Source organism: Canis lupus, chromosome 9, assembly GCF_011100685.1.
Source record: "Canis lupus familiaris isolate Mischka breed German Shepherd chromosome 9, alternate assembly UU_Cfam_GSD_1.0, whole genome shotgun sequence".
Classification (NCBI taxonomy): Eukaryota; Metazoa; Chordata; class Mammalia; order Carnivora; family Canidae; genus Canis; species Canis lupus.
Window position 1 is genome coordinate 12,824,499 of NC_049230.1, and position 18,909 is coordinate 12,843,407.

The window sequence follows — 18,909 nt, forward strand, 5'->3', positions numbered from 1 at the left end:
GGGGAAACTCATAGCTAAATTAGCAGCATAAGAATGGTAGAAAAGACAAGATTCTGAAGTTTGGATAACTGTCACTAGCTTTGTGACTCAGGTAAATGAAGTGACATGAGCTTTATTTTCTTTACCTTCCCTGTGGCATAACTGGGAAAATGAAATTAATAAACGTGAGATATATGGAAAATTGCCCAATGCTTGACATGAGGAAACTTGAATATCTTTTTCATTCCCAACAGTTTTGCAAGCAATTTTAAAAGTAATAGATGCCACCAGGAGGCAGCATTCGTCCACAAAGAACTGTTTATCTAACACACCCACACATTCACGTACCTACTCACACACACGCTCATGTCGACCCATACATCACACATTCATACACATACACACACATTCATGCACACACAGACATCACACGTTCACATACACATACATCACACATTTACACATGCACACTCACATGCTCTCAAACACACACTCACATACACACACTCCCACTTGGATAAACTTGCTCACACATGTGCACACCAACCACACACACACACACACACACACACATTCATGTATATGCATACATCTCACATTCACACACATCCTTGCACACATCCCAGATGACTTTCTTTTCTTTCTCTACTTCTGTGTCTTTTTAATCTTTCACTTAGGGATTAAAGTGAGGAATGGGGATCCCTGGGTGGTGCAGCGGTTTGGCGCCTGCCTTTTGCCCAGGGCGCGATCCTGGAGACCTGGGATCGAATCCCACATCGGGCTCCCAGTGCATGGAGCCTGCTTCTCCCTCTGCCTATGTCTCTGCCTCTCTCTCTCTCTGTGACTATAATAAATAAATAAATAAATAAATAAATAAATAAATAAATAAATAAAATTAAAAAAAAATAAAGTGAGGAATGATCCTCAGGGTAGATGGGAAATTTCACTGATGAATATTTGTTATTGAGTTTGGGGCCTCAGAAATGAGACCTTATATATTGAAAGACTGTTCAATATCTTAGAAATGAGAGAATTCATTTTTGATACTCTAAACTTCTTAGAGATATATAGGACAACATGAGAGAAAAGCTAAAACATGGACACCTTTGCATTTAGAAGCTTAACCAGCCATAATCCAAGAAAAGAAAGCTGGTCATTGGGAAGCACAGCTGGGGACCTAGTTGTCCTGAAAGAAGGAGGCCTCCTTGGTCATATGTAGCTTATTGCATTGGATGGATCTGCAGTTGCTAGTTAATTACTGTAGCATACCATGGGAGGACAAATTCAGCCATGCTAAAATATAGGATGATAACCTGCTGCTTAGCCATAGTTGTACCTTTCTCATCTGACTGCCTGTGGGAGGAGGAGGGAAGTACTTCCTGGCCTGTCAGCCAGCAGGAGAGATCACTGAGCTTGGGCTAGGGAGGGGATAGCTGAATTTTGATGACAGGTGACCTGAAGACCTAAGCATTTAAGAAGAAAAACATCTGGGAAAGAAAATCTACCTATGTCATCAAGTGGACCACATAATCATGAAAGGAGAGGACTGCAATTGGGCAGTTTCTACTGATGGAGCCCTCTAATCAAATAACCTCTTCAGATTGCCAAAAGTAGCAGATTTTCATCCTATGAAAATATCATTAAATTAGAGGACTCGGAACTATGGCCTAAGCTTCAAAGTCTACTCTGATTAATTTTTCAGGGATCCAATCTTATCCAGCAGCCTGAAATGCCTTCTGAGGAACAAAATGGTGCAAACACTATCCTCACCAAACATACCATATTCTAGGAGCTTCTTTGTGGAGCAAGTTAAGGGGATAGGAGGTAGAGAGGTACTATAGTCTTAAAATAGGAGAGCTAGGATCAGGAAACTTTGGCATTGAGAACACTTGGTGTTGTTACCAAATAACAGATGTGAAGCTCCAGTCATCAAGAGAGTGGGTATCGACAAATAATAGGCAAATAGATCAATGGAACAGAATAAAGAGCCCAGAAAAAGACCACCGTAAATACAGTCCACTCTTTGATAATCTACTTTATCCTTGATAAAGAAGCAAAAGAAATTCAAAGAAACAAAGATAGTCTTTTCAATAAATGGTGCTAGAACAACTGGACATCCCTATGCAAAAAGATTAATCTAGAACACAGACTTTACATCCATCACAAAAAATAACTTAAAATAGATCATAGACCGAAATGTAAAATGAAAAACTGTAAAACTCCTAGAAGATAACATGGGAGCAAATCTGAATGATCTTGGGTATGGCAACACCTTTTTTAGATACACATCCTATGTCATCAGGGAAATACAAATTAAAACAATGAGATCTCATTATATACCCATTAGAATGGCCAAAATTCAGAACACTGTCAACATCAAATGCTGACAACGATGTGGAGCAACAGGACTTCTCATTCATTACTGCTGAGCATGAAAAATGGTACAGCCACTTTGGAAGGCAGGTTAGTGGTTTCTTACAAAACCAAACACATTCTGGGTGAAATAGGTAAAGGTGGCCAAAACTTACTTCCAGTAATACAATATATACTTCCAGTTATAAAATCAATTAAGTCCCGGGGATGTAATGTACAGCATGGTGACTATACTTAATATTACTCTATTGTATTGTATATTTGGAAATTGCGAAGAGAGAAGATCTTAAACGTTCTCATCACAAGAAAAAAATATATAATTGTGTGGTGATGGATGTTAACTATACTTATTGTGGTGATCATTTTGTAATACATATATCTCTCAAATCATTATGTTGAACAAGAAATTAATATAATATGTTATAGGTCAATTATATCTCAACAACAACAAACAAACATATTCTTACTATATGATCCAGGAATCATGCTCCTTCGTATTTACCCAAAGGAGCTGTAGAAATTATATCCACACAAAAATCTGCACACAGATCTTTATAGTGGCTTTATTCATAATTGCCAAAACTTGGCAGCAACCGAAGTGTCCTGCAGTCTGTGAAAGGATAATAGGTAAACTGGTACACCCAGACAATGGAATATCATTCTGCAGTAAGGAGAAATGAGCTATCAAGCCGTGAAAAAAGAGATGGAGTAAACTTACACGTAGATTACTAAGGAAAGAAGCCAATCTACAAAGGCTAAATGATTCCAACTATTAGACATGGAAAGGCAAAACTATGGACACAATAAAAAGATCAGTGGTCGTGGGTGATCATGGGAGATAGATGAACAGACAGATTACAGAGGATTTTTAGGGCAGTGAAAATACTCTTTACGATGGATATATGTCACTATACTCTTGTCTGAATCCATAGAATATATTCTATTATTGTAGAATATATTCTATTGTTGTATATCTGTTGTATACAACACCAAGAGGTAACCTTAAGGTAAACTATGGACGTGGGATGATGTGTCAGTGTAGGTTTATCTTTGGTTAAAAATGTGCCACTTCGGTAAATGATGTTGATAATGGCTAGGGTATGCATGTGTGAGGGTGAGGGGTATACGTGAAATCTCTGTACTTTCCTTTCAATTTTGTTGTAAACCTAAAACTGCTCTAAAAAAAAAATAACAAAGCCTCAAAAAATAAATGGTAGAATAATGTCAAAAATACAATATGTGTTCTTGTTTTGTTTTGTTTGATGTGTGTGGTTTATTTTTATGTTGTTTATGTCCTTTCAACATCAAGATGTCCCAAATATTTCTTGAAAGCAGGCATGGCAGAGCCTACAGGGTGTGAAAATATTGAAAAGCATTTATGCCAATTGATAGATAAGTGTTGCCTCAAATCTCTGAGTACCAACCACGAGGCCAACAGCTTTTCCCATAGGACCTCCTGCCCTGAGTTCACACAGTCTGACAACTAAAGACTAATGCCTGATACATCAGGGGGCTTTCAGCCCCAACTCCCCACCTCAGCCCCCAGTCCAGGACCACCATTCATTCTGATTGGTCCTATATGGTCCTATATATGGTTATACCCTCGAGATAGGTCGTAGATAATCAATACTTAAAGTGAATAATCCCCCATTGGGTGTATTCCTTCATTGGGTATAAGCTGGATGATAGTACTTCAAAATTTCTGGATTACATCTTAGTTGATCCAGGTAGGTAATGGCCTTGTGAAAGAACAGGAAAGCTTAGTTGTGAGTTTTTATTAAAAGGCCATCAGAGATCGAGCAAAAGGCCTTGGAGCTCAGGTCTACATTAGAAAGGCCCCCAGTAATTACTAACCAGATGTAAAAGAAAGTCATTACCAACTTTCACTGTTCCATAGCTCTGTTCAAATGAGCTGAGGGACAGTAAGCAATTTAAAATTTTTTCTATGTATTTTTAAATTTTGAAATAACAAAATTAATTAGGAAAGTGGGTCTAAAGCTTTGCAAGAGAAGAAGTCCAGAGCAATGTCTCTTTTGCTCAGCAAAATCTCCAAATAGGGCTTTTTGGTTTATGAAGGGGAGGTATGAAACCATCTCAAACTCAAGCCCTAATACCCAGACAGAGGGCAGGGAGAGACAATACAGAAAGGATTGAGGAAGAAAAAGTAAAATTGTTTTTTAAGGCTAAGTAATGGGAATGTGGAGCTTTTGAATCACCACCTGGGAGAGAAGGAAAGGGCGAGAAGCAGAGAAACATCTTGGAGAAAAGATCTGACCCGCATCACAGGAAGCAGGTCAAATCCTGATGAAAAAGCATCAGTGAGAAAATACCTTTGGGGAGACAGATTTCAAGTGGCAGGTACTATTTGTGGAGCTGGCAAAGAGAAACAGCTTTTTTCAGTATTTTTATAAAAATAAGAAATGAAAAGATGGAGCAGTGGCTGGAAAAAAATGTCAGGCAACAGGAAGCGTTTTTGTAAAGGATAGCATTACTGAATATTTGTACACTGATGGAAATATTCCAATAGAAAGAAAAAAAATTAAAATGGAAGATCATTCATGGCAGGGGGAAAATCCTTAAGTAGGAGAGACAAGATGGGATGCAGTGCATAAAGTTTGCCCCCAGATGGGAACTCAGAGTTTATCCACTGCAGCAAGACAAAGGGCAGAGAACCTGGTGCAGGTACTGGTAAGTTGACAGATTTGGTCACAGGAAGATGATTTTATTTTATTTTATTTTATTTTATTTTATTTTATTTTATTTTATTTTATTTTATTTTAAAGACTTATTTAGAGAGAGTGTGTGTGTGCATGTATGTGCATGAGTGGGGGAGAAGAAGAGGGAGAAAGAGGGACAGAAAGCATCTCCAGCAAGACCCCCCTTCCCCCTGCTGAGCATGGAGCCCAATATGGGGCTCGAATCCAGGACCCTAAGATCATGACCTGAGCCAAAATTGAGAGTCAGCCATTTAACCAACTGAGCCTTCCGGGTACCCCATGGGAACATATTTTAAAAGGTCTTTTCTATTTTCTTGATGCAATAGGAGCATGATTATCTGGCAAGCGTGAGGGGAAAGAAGGTGGCTAGGGGAGGGTTGAGAAGAGAAGTAGCCACCTTGGAGAGGAGGAGAGCGCACAAATGGAAGAGATATGGTAAGACTGCTAGGCAGAGCTGAGGGCTCATATGATGGTTCTCTGGACCATTCTATGAAAAATACTGCAGTCGGTTTAGGCATTTGAGAATAGAACAAGGGAGAGGGGAACTGAGTTACCTGGATAATAAGTGTACTCTTTCCATTCCACAGCCATAAAATTTCCATGTTCCAAATGTTCAGATTTCTTAACCAGCTAACATAACATAACACAACATAAAGTAAGCTACCACACTGCAGTGACAGAGCGGGTAAGTTTTCAGTCACTTTATTTTTCCACCTTTCTTTATGTTCCTTGGACAGACACCGATTCCAGTATGGCCTTTAATTCTGAATCTGAAAACCAGTTTAGCATGGCTTTACATCTGATGCATCGGTTTTCCAGAAAGCCAGAGAGCTGTGTTCTGTTTGGGAAGGAAAAGAGAAAGATTCTAAGCGAAACAATCATTTCTTAAATTTGTTAAGTAGCTAAGCCAAATCAAATACATTTTACAAACGTGTGGGAAAATTTAATTATATGAATAAAACCATTGACTGTGAGGTTTAAGTGTTAGGAGAAAACATCAGGGAAATGATAAGGCACTCATTTCCAAGAGAGAAAATAAAAGGTTCTATATAATTCTGACAGTCAAGATTAAAAGGAAAAAAAAACTATATAAGGCTTTTATTTATTCACTGATGCACTAACAGTGCTGCATCTGTCTAAAGATTGTAAGAGACAATAGCCTGAAGAAATACATCAACAAAACTCTGCTTGTTTTTTTTTTTTATTATCCTAATATTTTGTATTCTGATTTGTACTAGACTTCATGTCCTCTGTCGATTTCAATATTTAACATCTGCCCAGGGGTCTGCTATATTTTGAACAATAACAATTTATCCAGTGCATTTCTAACTGTTACTGATTATAATAACTATCATTGTTTGAGCACTTACTCTGGCTTGGATCATTCCGATTATCAAACCCATGAAGTAGGTATGAGTACTAGTTATCATTCCCTCTACTGTCTCTAGCTGGTCACTTCTCAAAACCCTCTCTTCTCTAATCTGCCTGCCCAATATAGAGCTGTCCACATTCTTGGAACACTTCTAAACTAAGAGCCAATAGTACTTCAGCCTCTGGCTCATTCTTCCTTTACAGTACAAGGATATTTAAACCCTAAACCCCCAAATTTAAAAAGTCGGCAGTTCTAAATGCTGATCATTGTATGCTTCTTTATCTCACACAAATATGATCCCATATTCCTTAAAATATTTTGCTCTAATGAGTACTTTGCTCTAATGGGTACTTTTCAAACTCTAGGAATTGCTGAAGGAAGGGAAAAAAATGTTAGAAGATCTATAAACCAATCACCATCACCATGAGTTACTTCGTAATTGAGGTGACTTCTCTATAATTTGGGACCAAGAGGCAGCAAATATTATTATTATTCAATATTCCATGAAATATTTTTATTTTTATTTGAGCTTAACCTGAAATTATACAGGACGGCATAATTCATCTCAATATTCATTGAATAAAATTGCAATCCTGAGTTTTAAGGAAGAGAATTGGAAAGGAAGATGCTATTGCAAGTGAAAAAAAATGAATCCATTTATTGCTTCATCGTGCTCTTTCCTTTGGTCCCTGCCTCTTTTTAAAAAACCCAGCAGCCAGGGGCTCAGGTCATGATCCCAGTCTCCCTGCTCAGCGGGGAATCTGCTTCTCCCTCCCCCTCTGCCTCTCCCCCCCTCATGCACCTGCACACGTTCCCTCTCACTCTCTCTCAAAAAAAAAAAAAAAATCCAATGGCCAAACTGATATGGCTTCTTATTATGTAACTAAAGTACTTATTACGGTGAGGGGCAAGTGGAAGTCCTAGCTAAAAGTACCAGTGTTAGACTCACCCTTGAAGCATTTGGGGATTTCAATGGTGCCATCTATGCACTCAGCATCTTCTGTGTAGCTACACTTCTTTTCCTTATTCTTGCAGTAGAAAGAAACTTTTTGACCATGCAGCATTCCATCCTTAAATTTTTCTTGAAGCTTTACTCTCTCTCCTTGGTATAGCACAGTAGCTTTTTTAACAGATAATTTACAAGATGCTGAAAGAGACAATATTTGTAGTCAAGACTTAGGAGTTCATTTAGTCTTTCTTAAGGACAACATAGTATTTGAATTAGTAGATGAGTACACCTGAAACAAACTGCTCAAGACAAGAAGACTCCAAGTATGTTCATAGTTACTAATGTCAGTGTCAGTGCTAATAGCAATTCTTTATCAATAGAACCATTAATCATGGCTTCCAAGATGCCCTTTTCTCCCCGCTGTAGTAGTGACATATGAGGATCAAAGCAGAAGCATCAGATTTTAGGCGTCAGTGAAAAAGAATTTCTACTAGATATTGCCATTTCATACAAACCTCCACTGCCCCATTTAGATCCCATTTATTAAGCTAGTGTAGCCATCTACCAGCCACTGTGTGCATTGGCTGATAATAGCTCATAACGGTTCCTTTCTCTGAAAAGTTGCCCTCAGCCATAAGGGAGCCACTTCTTCTGGGAGCGAATCAGCCCCCACACGAGGGTCAGGGAAGGGAGCAGCCCATAGCCAATGACTGATTAATAAAAGGATACAAGAGGCAGGTCCCCATGCCCTTTGGTGGGATCCATTCTGGAGTAGAATTCATGTCTAGAGCTCCCAAGGGGATGAAACTGAAACCAGTCTCCTGTTGAGACCACATATTTGTTCAAAACTTAGTCCCTGAATCATCATCAGCAGAAGCAGCAGGAACTTGGTGGAAATGCACATTCTCAAGTCCTATACCAGATTTACTGAATCAGAAACTCTGGGTTTAAATAAGCCCTCCAGATGATTCTGGGGTACAGGGAAATTGTGACACTCACTGAATAAATCATCTGCACTTGAATCCCTGTCTTAGGCTCTGCTTCTAGGGGACCCCAACCTAAGACACTAATTATACATCATTTTGCCTGCTGTGCCTAATTTTTTTTTCTGCTTAGACTGCCTAGCCCTATGGCAACCTGAGCAGAAATACAGTGCTAATACTCTTGCATAGGCATGACCCCAGATCAAGGATAGACACCTAACTCAAAAGGAACCAGTGTTTCCAGGGAAAAATGCTAGTTAGTGATGAATCCTTTGGCTGAAAGGTCCTAGTGTAGAGTCAAGCCAGGTTTGAAGTGAATGAGCAGGGAAACACGGAGATGAGAGAGAGACCATGAGGCCACTGAGATATGGAAAGAGTAGCAATAGGGCCTGACTTTCAGTTCCAATCCTCAGGAGGACCAGTTGCATTTCATTTCCTCATCTTCCATGTCCACATGATCACTTGTTGCCCATTTATGACAAACCCCCATTTCCTTGAACAAGCTTGAATGTCTGGTTGTTTTTTGCAATAATGAGAAGAGTCTAGACTAGAAGAAAGCAGAAAAGGATGCTCACAGGAAGGCAAGTATAGGAAACCCACACAATCTTCCACCATATCATCAATGTTTACAAAGGATCTGTTTATCCTCTACAGTATCATCTCAAACAAGCTTCCTAAGCATGAAGCTCCCCATGCACATGTGAGTCCTGAAGTTCAATAACTGAAGCAAGTCTAAACAATGAGCAGAAAATGATTGGCACAAGAAAATGGCAAGTAAGGGTAATCCACTGGATAAATTCAGAGATGAGTTATGATCTCACCCATATTTCATACCTTTACAACTTGGTTGTGCAGACCAGTTTCCAAATTTGTTACATTCCACTACTTCTGGGCCATCCAAGGTATACGTATCATGGCAACCATACATGGCTTTATCCTTGTAATAAAGGATTTGTTTTGCAGGATAGTTCACAAACCCATTGTCTGGTCTTGATGGGAATGGGCATTTTACTTCTAAAAAGTGTATTCAATAAGACATATTAGTATAAAAGGTAGTACTTTCCCATAGTTGTGAAATATTTACTTTCCAGCTTCCATTACTCCCATTGAGCCACTGGGTGTTCCTGTAGCTGGAATGCAATTTTTAGGGACCTAGGTGTTCAATTCTGTCCCCCTTATCTTATGCTCACATGACCCTGGATATTAAAAAGAAACAATACTTTGAAAGTAAATCAGTGAGTTACCAAGTTCTTTGGGCTCTCATACAATCACAAGGTATTATTTATTTCAAATTTCATCTCCATGCAGTCTAAGATGGCAGGTTTGAAAGAAGAAAAAAGTCTGTCTCTTTTAATCAACAAACCATGAAATTAAAACACAAAGACTCCCTCCACACGCACTAGCACACCATTATTGGATTTCAGATGTTAAATCTAATTCTTATGAATGTCTTCCGTCTATACGAGAAGCCAGAATGAAATATGGAGAAACATGGTGCTTCTAGCTGGCACCTGAATCTAGGAGTCTATAGTAATATTTAAAAAATAGTCCATGGAAGAAAAGAAAAGCTCTTTTCTATAGAAGCGTGCAAGCTAATAAATAAAGAAGAAAAGATAAAAAGTCACCAGTCTGCAACCACCAGTGTCATGACTAAGTCAAGGATCCTCAGAGGATGTCAAAATGCCAGCTAGAGTAGATATTCACACAATCTCAAAGTATTACCCACCATTTGCTTACTAATTTCAAAGAGGAAAAGATGCCTTTACCAAAAGAAGATCTAACAATCCACCTGACCAAGGGATCAAATGAAGCAAGACCAGTGGTGCCTCCCGATGTGATGGAATGGATTCTTAACAAAATTATTTAACTTGAAGCTAATCACAAGTAAATCATCAACCAGATTCATATTATGGAATATGCTAGAAGACAAGCCTATATTCTTTAAAAATATCAAGGAAGGGCACCTGGGTGGCTCAGTCAATTAAGCATCTCTCTTTCTTTCTTTCTCTCTCTCTCTAAAATATTTTATTTATTTATTTATTTATTTATTTATTTATTTATTTATTTATTTATTTATTTGAGAGAGGCGGGGAGAGAGAGAGAGAGAGAGAGAGCACAAGGAGGGGGAGCAGCAGGCAGAGGGAGAAGCAGGCTCCCCACTGAGCAGGGACCCTGGAATCATGACCTGAGCTGAAGGCAGATGCTTAATGACTGAACCACCCAGGTGCCTCTAAGCATCTGGCTTGATTTCAGCTTAAGTTGTGATCTCAGGATTGAGAGACTGAGCCCCCCATTGGGCTCCATGCTGGGCATGGAGTCTGCTTGGCATTCTCTCTCTCCCTTTCCCTCTCCCTCTCCCTCTCCACCCCTTGTACACACTCGCACTCTCTCTCTTTCTCAAAAAAGGATATAGGTAAATAAAAATAAAAATGCCAAGGAAAGACAATTATAAAGTCAGAAGGGGCCATTCTTAACCAAAGGAGACTAAGGAGACATGACACTAAACCAAATGTGTGACACTTGATGAGATTTCATGTAAAACAAAACTGAACACTTTCAGGTCAATGTGGGGGGGGGGGGTTGCACATGAAATTAATGTTGTTAATTGTTTATATTATTATAATAATTTAAATCATTATTGTTAATAATTCAAAATGCATTAAATGTCTTGTCTACAGTGACAATGTTCTTGTTCTTAGGACATTCATGCTGAAGTATTTATGGGTAAGTGTCATGATGTGTACAGCTTATTTTCAAATGGTTCAGGAAGAAAAAACATCTGTCTATGGAAAAAGAGAGAGAGACAGAGAAAGTCACAACATTTTGGCAGTTGATCCATCTAGGTGAAAGGTTGAAAAAGAAAAAAAAATGAACCTATTGCTTAGGATTGAAAGAATTAAATGAGATGACACATATACAGCAGGAGACGAGTGCCTGGCCCAGAGTTTCAGTCCCTCAGAGGTGCTTTGTATCATTATTGGTAGTTTCCCCATGTTAAAAAGCACTTATGCTTTGGATCATTCAAGACATATCTGCAATATCTACTTAGGAGAAAGTAGTAGTCCTCAGTATAACTCCTTGTGTACATGATAAAGCCTATAATTTTGCTACTTGTTGTGTAGTTGACAAACTCAAAGATAACGAAGATAGGTGAAATTGAAAGAGGAACGGGGTGCCTGGGTGGCTCAGTGAGTTAAGCATCTGACTCTTGATTTCTGCTCAGGTCATGATCTCAGGGTTGTAGGACTGACCCTCATGTCAGGCTCTGTGCTAGGCCTGGAGCCTGCTTGAGATTCTCTCTTCCCCTCTCTCTTTGCCCCTCCCCCTCTCTGCAAGCACATGCATGCTCTTTTTCTAAAAAATAAAAATAAATAGAAGAAGAAGAATTTTCATAATTTTTTAAATCAAATATTCTTGTGATTCCTAGTAAAAGCTTGTGACAATCTGACTACAGCCCAGTTTTTCACCTTCATCTCCTGGTACTCCCCAGTTTAATCCTGGCTTCTCTCTACCAGCCTCACCACCATATTCGACTGTCCATGCACACACCCTATTCTCTCACATCTCCCTGATTTTCCATGCCTTTTCCTTATTCTCCATTCTCCTCTTCCAGGAAGCTCTTCCAAGCAGCTCCAAACAGTTCATTGCATTATATTTAATTGTCCTGAGGTCAGAAGCCAGGTCTCATTCGTCTGATATCCCCAACACCCAGCACACTGCCTGGCACATGGTAGATGCCAATAAACATTTGTTGAACAAGGCCATTGGAAACACTCGATGATAGAATTTTCTATACTTCTCAAACATGGGATTCTATACTATTGTAATAGTTTTGTCTTGTTACACCTACCTCTGCATTCTGGTAATGTAGTCCAATTTCCATGTGCTGTGCAGGTAATTGTATCATTTCCAAACATAGCATAGTGTGGCAAACATTCAAAGACAGCCTTGTTTCCATAGAGGGAGTTGTTTGTAGCCAATGGCTTAAAAACACTAAGTGTTGCAAACTTAGGTACGGATGGGGGAGGGCAGGTTACACCTGGAAAAGAAAGAATGATTGCTCTTATGAAATAGTTGAGTCCTTTAAAGATACTCTTTCCAGAAAGGAAAAAAAAAAAAAACAAAAACAGATTAACTCGAGAAAATGCAAAACTTGATCAAATGCCAGGGTAAAAACAGTCCATTGTAGAAGTTGCACAAGAATATATGATTTGAAAATCAGATGTCTGAACCAGTCCAAAGACTGAAAAATGAAGTGAATCTAAGTTTCATTACCACTAATTTGCCTATTATAATGACACAATGCATAGGTTTCCCTAAGTCTTTGATCTAAATGCTACTTGGAAGATGTTTCTGGAAGTGAATTGGTGGAGAACCATACTGCAATAATTTTTTTAAGATTATTTATTTTTTTATTAGAGACAGAGAGAGAGAGATAGAGAGAGAGAAACAGGCAGAAAGAGAAGCAGGCTCCATGCAGGGAGCCTGACGTGGGACTCAATCCCGGGTCTCCAGGATCATGCCCTGGGCGGAAGGTTGCGCTAAACCGCTAAGCCACCGGGGCTGCCCCATCCTGCAATAATTGCTGATGATAGCACTTGGTACAAAGTCGTTTGTGACATCTCAGTTCCACTGCTGTTTTACATTTGTTCCTATTGAATATCTCCTGCTTTTGCACTCTGTATGTATGGAGCTTATATAAGTAGCTTTACCTGGAGGCATAGTAGGGATTGTCATCTGGACTCACTAATATGGGGTTTCAATAAGTCCAGGGAGAGTTATACCAATGTAAAGGAAGTCAGTGCAGACCAGAATGTGATTTAATTTGAATTATTTAGGGATCCCTGGGTGGCGCAGGGTTTAGCGCCTGCCTTTGGCCCAGGGCGTGATCCTGGAGACCCGGGATCGAATCCCACATTGGGCTCCTGGTGCATGGAGCCTGCTTCTCCCTCTGCCTGTGTCTCTGCCTCTCTCTCTCTCTCTTTGTGTGACTATCATAAAAAAAATTTTTTTTTGAATTATTTAGATCCTTGCTACTCAAAGTGTGATCTGTGAGCCAGCAGCAGGGGCATTGCCTGGAGGCTTACAAGAAATGCAGAAGCTCAGACCCCACCACAGACACTTGAATCAGAATCTGCATCTTAACAAGATGCCCAGTTGAGTCATACATACGTTAAAGTATGAGAAGTTCTCACTTAGATGAGATTGAAGAAAAATAGACTTTCTGTTTGTAACCAAGAAGAAAAAGTAACTTTACATAATTTATATAAATCTGCTTACAAGGGAAACAATAGGAATCATGGTGATTTTTGGTGTTGAGAAAAGAACTCTAATTTACCCTTAAAAAAAACTTTTGGTAGTTCAGCTTTTCTTAAACTATCATTGATTTGAAATTGCTTTACTTTGTTACTGGCTCTTGCTAGGACAGGCCTCACTGAAATGTTAAAGAACTACAACCATTATTGTAATGCAGGGGGCTCCTGGTCAATGATTGTACTGGACTCCTATGAATCACAAGTTAGGGAACATCAGAACGTCCCTCCCTAGATGAACAATGCCCAGAGCTGACTCTGACTTCGTGACTGAGTGTCCCTTGGATAAACCAGCAGTGTTTTGGGGGGCAATCCCACCCCACTCCTATGAGGCAAGGCCCTTACATGGAGTCCAAGCTCACTGTGAAGGTTACTTTCCTGTCTCCCTCATCACTAGACATACTTCCTGGGGGCAGACTGAAGTCTTCTGAGCCATGTAGCCTCAGTGCTGAGAACAGGATATGGCACACATTAGGTCCTCAACACCTGTTTATGGAACACAAATGGTTGAATGTATAAATGAATGAATGAGGTCCCAGAGTGGGAGGAAGATGTTTGATCTCACTAGATGTTCTTCTAGTCAAATGATGGCAGTCTGCGATTGACCAATGCCACATGTATCCAAGCCCCTGCCAAGAACTGTGAGTGATGAAATGAATAGACCCAGATATCTCTGGTTCCACGAGGTGAAGGATACAAATGTGTTCACAAGTCAAATGCTTTCTTTCTGTCATTCCAAAAGGGTTGTTGCATCTTCCAAGGTGAGATGATATCAGAATGAACACTCCCCATAAAGGTGAGCAACTGTCCAATGAAATCAGGACTGAGGGATTTCCAGGGTATGGAACATACAGGTGTCAAAACCAGCAAAGTCCCAGGCAAACCAATTAGTCTCCCCATAACTGGGTTCCCCCAGACTCACGAGTACAGACAGGAAGGTCAACACTCCATTTTCCTTCCTCGGTGCATTTAGCAGAGCTACTTCCATTTAGATAAAACCTGAAAAGGGAAAATGGAACCCATCAAGCAGTAAAAGAATCCATTGATGGCATTTCAAATGTCTTCTCCACTGAGCATTGCTTCAGATTAATGCTACCGACTTTCCCCCTATTTTGTAATGCTGTTTTCCTGAGTTGCTCAGCACTCATTTAAGGCTCATCAAATTTCCCAACCCAGGGCTGCAGAGGTCTCACAGAAGAATGAGAAGTTTCCATAGCTATGAGCATAGAAGCCAAAACCCCAAATCCCTCTTTCCAATCAGCAGGCCAAATTAACAGCTTCTTATGTGGAGCAAAGAAGCGTCTGTCTCTTCTTCAGGATCACAAAAGTGAATCAAACTGAGTCATGGCTGCTATCCATTTTCTGAAACGATTCAGTCTACTGACATAAATGGGTAAAAACAATGCAGTATATTTCCACTGAAAACACTGTCTCCTCGAAGCGAATTGTTTCAAGGTACTTTGTCATCAGACCCACAAATTAATTGATGTTTCAGATGAAAGGAGTCCAATTCTCTTTAACACATAGTATTTCTTAATTTCCAATTCCGAGCAAGAAGTCTCAGTGAAATTTTGCCCTAGGATACAGACGACGTGCTATTGACAATGTCACTGGCAGTGCCTTTGCTCATAAGGCACATAAGCTATATATGACCCGCTGTACATGCTTTCTTGCTGGGAATGCTGTCCTGCATTGTGTGAGGATTAACAGAAGTATGTTTTATACCACCACACGCCAACCTTCACCAAAGAACTCCCTTCTAGGGGAAGCCCAGGTGGCTCAGTGCTTTAGTACCGTCTTCAGTCCAGGTTGTGATCCTGGAGATCCAGGATGGAGTCCTGTGTCAGGCTTCCTGCAGGGAGCCTGCTTCTCCCTCTGCCTGTGTCTCTGCCTCTCTCTCTCTCTCTCTTTCTGTGTCTTGAATAAATTAAAAAAAAACAAAAGCAAAACTCCTTCTGGAGACTCCCAGGTCAGTCAATCAAATTAGGTTCATAACTAAAGCCCAAGTCCAATTCCTAAAGTATCTTAACCTTCATGCCAAGCTTTGTCCCAGAGATGATTAGGAATTATTATCCAGTTTTAATCATTCCAGTGTACCTCCTCAGATAAGTAATTAATTGGGAGAAAAAAGTTTTAATGCAGTAGCAACTTCACATTTCACGAGTTGTTATGGTTTCCCTAACCCCAATACCACTGTGGTATAGATTAAAAACAGGACTATAATTGATTTGTATTCAGCAAGTCCAGCCTGAAGGCTAAAAATAAAATATGTCTTGATGTTTAGCTTAAAGGCACAGAATGTTCTGTATCTGTTGGCTAGACGTCCTTACCCAGTGTTACAAGCAAAACTGATCGTGTTGGGATATTCAAAAGTTGTATAGCGTACAGCTCCATTTTCTAAGATTCCAGCAAAAGGACATACTCTGGCTGTAATTTAAAGATAGAAAGGTGAATTTCAATTTATAGAATTTTTCATTAAAGCAACAACATATAAACTCATTTCTATTTTTTGATTCAATAACTCTACTGTTAATTATTCTAAGAAAAGAAATCAAAGTTAGTCAAATGATATATACACAAAGGGGCTCATTGCACTGTTATCTCTAATAACAAAAATTGGACAGGCTAAATGTTTAACATCAGGTGATTGTTCTGATTAATTATGGCAAATCAATAGTTGAACTCTCATGCAGCCAATATGAATATGAATTATGAAGAGTATGGAGATACAGTTAATGTTTATGCTATGCAGATGAAATAGAAAAATATAAAATGGTACCTACTCTCTGCAACGATGCAAAAATACACACGTGGAAAATAACTTGAAAAAATGAAATTGTTAGTGTTCTAGGCTTATGACCAATTTAAAGAAAGCTTTTCTCTTATGATGTTATAGCTATTTTTTATTAAAAATCGTGTTTAGTCCTTTTTAAATCAAAAAGCATGCTAAAATCACTTTTATGAAATATGTGATTTTCACAAAGGTCATGTTCATATGATCAAAATAACCAGAGTCATATAGATCCATATTGTTATTTTTACTGTTTAACTTCTACATAAAATTGCCAGAAATTCTATTGGGTTGATTGCTCTATATTTGACTGCCAAAAGTAATGTGGGCATGGGACCACAGAACCATGGTCTGAGGAATAAAGAAAAGCCACCATCTACCATGAGGTGATGGCAATAAATTTATACTTAAGTTTTTAATATGTGTATATATAAATTATTGTAACTTATTATAAATTATGATTAGATAATCATATATAATTCATCTATTATGAGGTATTATAATGTGATGATTATATTAGATCTGCTTTAATTTTGAGGCAAAATCCAAAGATATGATGATTCCTTGTGTTTTACTTAGTCAAGAGTCTCTTTGGTATCTAAATTTTGGAGTATCTGTACATCTTTTTTTTTTTTTTTAAACTCTGCAGTGTTTCTCTCTCCTGTACCCTGGCAGGTCTTCACTCTCCTACTTCTGGGCTATGCTCACCTCCTCCTCTCTAAACAGCACCCATTGCCTCTGGTCTCTCCTCCCATGAACATCCCCGCAGGTCCTCTTGTTTCTTCACAGCTCTTCCCTCTGTGCCTCTGCTGGCCCTCTGTGCCCCCAGCATGACAAAGTAGGTTATCCCCCAAGTGTCCAGAATCCAATGAGGGAAAGCGAGTGAGAGAAGGCACTGACTTACGTATACACCTCACGGTGTTCGTGGGCCAAACTCCTGTCAGAGGGCAGGTGAACCGTCTCATCAGACCTCGGAACACATAGCCAGGCTGGCAGGTGTACGCTATCTGCTCCCCTGGGTCATAGAATGTTTTTAATGGAACAACTGTGGCAAATGGTATATCATCTGGTTTGGGACAAGCTGAAATAAAGCACAAAGTGGTTAATTAAGAAGTCCATATTTTTCTAAAATAAGGTGAAATCAGAGAGGGAGGCACACCATAAGAGACTGTTAACCCTAGGAAACAAACCGAAGGTTGCTGGAGGGGAGCAAGGTGGGGATATGGAGTAACTGGGTGATGGGCATTAAGGAGGGCACGTGATGTAATGAGCAGTGGGTATTACATGCAACTGATGAATCACTAAACTCTACCTCTGAAGCTAATAATACACTATATGTTAACTAACTGATTTTAAATAAAAATTTAAAAAGAACTCTATATTTTCACTTTTAAGCTCAGCTAAAAGTTGAACTTTTAGCTTTTCATTTTTTCAGCACAAAAATGAAAAAAACTATTTAATGCTGCCAAAAGTATGCCAAGTTCTATGTCAAATATTTCACATATGCAATATCTCATCTAATCTCCTCAACAACCCTGTGAAGGATACTATAGTTATCCCCGTTTTATAGGTCAATCCATCGAGGCTTCAACTGGCTGAATATCTTAGGGAGCTTTAAGTAATGACAATATTGAAGAATCGGTATCCAGCATCTGCACTAGAGAGAATTTTAATTATCATTATTGATCCCTGTCATGTGCTAGGGGGTTGGATATATTAATTATATTTGCAAAAGCAAAGAATACTTACTCCGTCCTGCAGTAGCAACATGGCAGAGAACACTCGAGAACAAGATGAGCCCCAGAGAAATCATTATGGATGACACACACGGGCACTACCAAAGTGGTTTCCTCTACTAAAAAGAAGGATGTAAATATAAAAGTGCTTAAACATTAACCTCTTCTCCTGTGTCCTTTTATCTCTGTCAATAGAAGGTAAAATATCACAATTTGAAAGGAACCCTGAGACTTATTTTTTAATCATTTACTTTCACTTCTGTGGGTCTGTTGTGAAATCTTTGGCAAATGGTTTCCGTCTTCATAGCATTTATTTTAACAGCACAACACTGCCCGTTATCACTCCTGATAGAATCCTGGTGATTCCCAGATTGTCAGGCCTCTACACCAGACCTCTCATCCTCCATCCTTAGTTTTGTATACATAGTAGGTGGAGGATCAGAAGTGAGGAGCACCTGCTTCTCCCACCATCTTGATGTAGAAACCTAGGACCATCTCTGGGTTTCAGTCTCCACACCTCTAAAATGATATTCCACTTTCCAGATGTATGATTCCAAAGAATATCCACCAGGGAGGCATCGAAAATTATAATGCCTAAAAAAACCGAGTTCATCATCTTCCGTCACAAAATGATGCTTTCTTCCAGATTTCTGTTCTAGCTGCAATTAGTAATGAGACTGTCCTGGGAGCTCCAGGT

General features: G+C 39.3%; 1 protein-coding gene across 1 annotated transcript; it reads right to left on the reverse strand.

Annotated features, from left to right (window-relative positions):
• Positions 1-5,755: 5,755 nt before the first annotated feature.
• APOH (apolipoprotein H) lies at positions 5,756-18,302 on the reverse strand. Its single transcript, NM_001003265.2, is given in 8 exon segments — positions 5,756-5,907; positions 7,391-7,588; positions 9,208-9,387; positions 12,224-12,412; positions 14,608-14,684; positions 16,016-16,112; positions 17,381-17,557; positions 18,226-18,302. Coding segments are annotated over 8 exon segments (1,038 nt in total). The 5' UTR covers positions 18,290-18,302; the 3' UTR covers positions 5,756-5,851.
• Between the last annotated feature and the right edge of the window lie 607 nt (positions 18,303-18,909).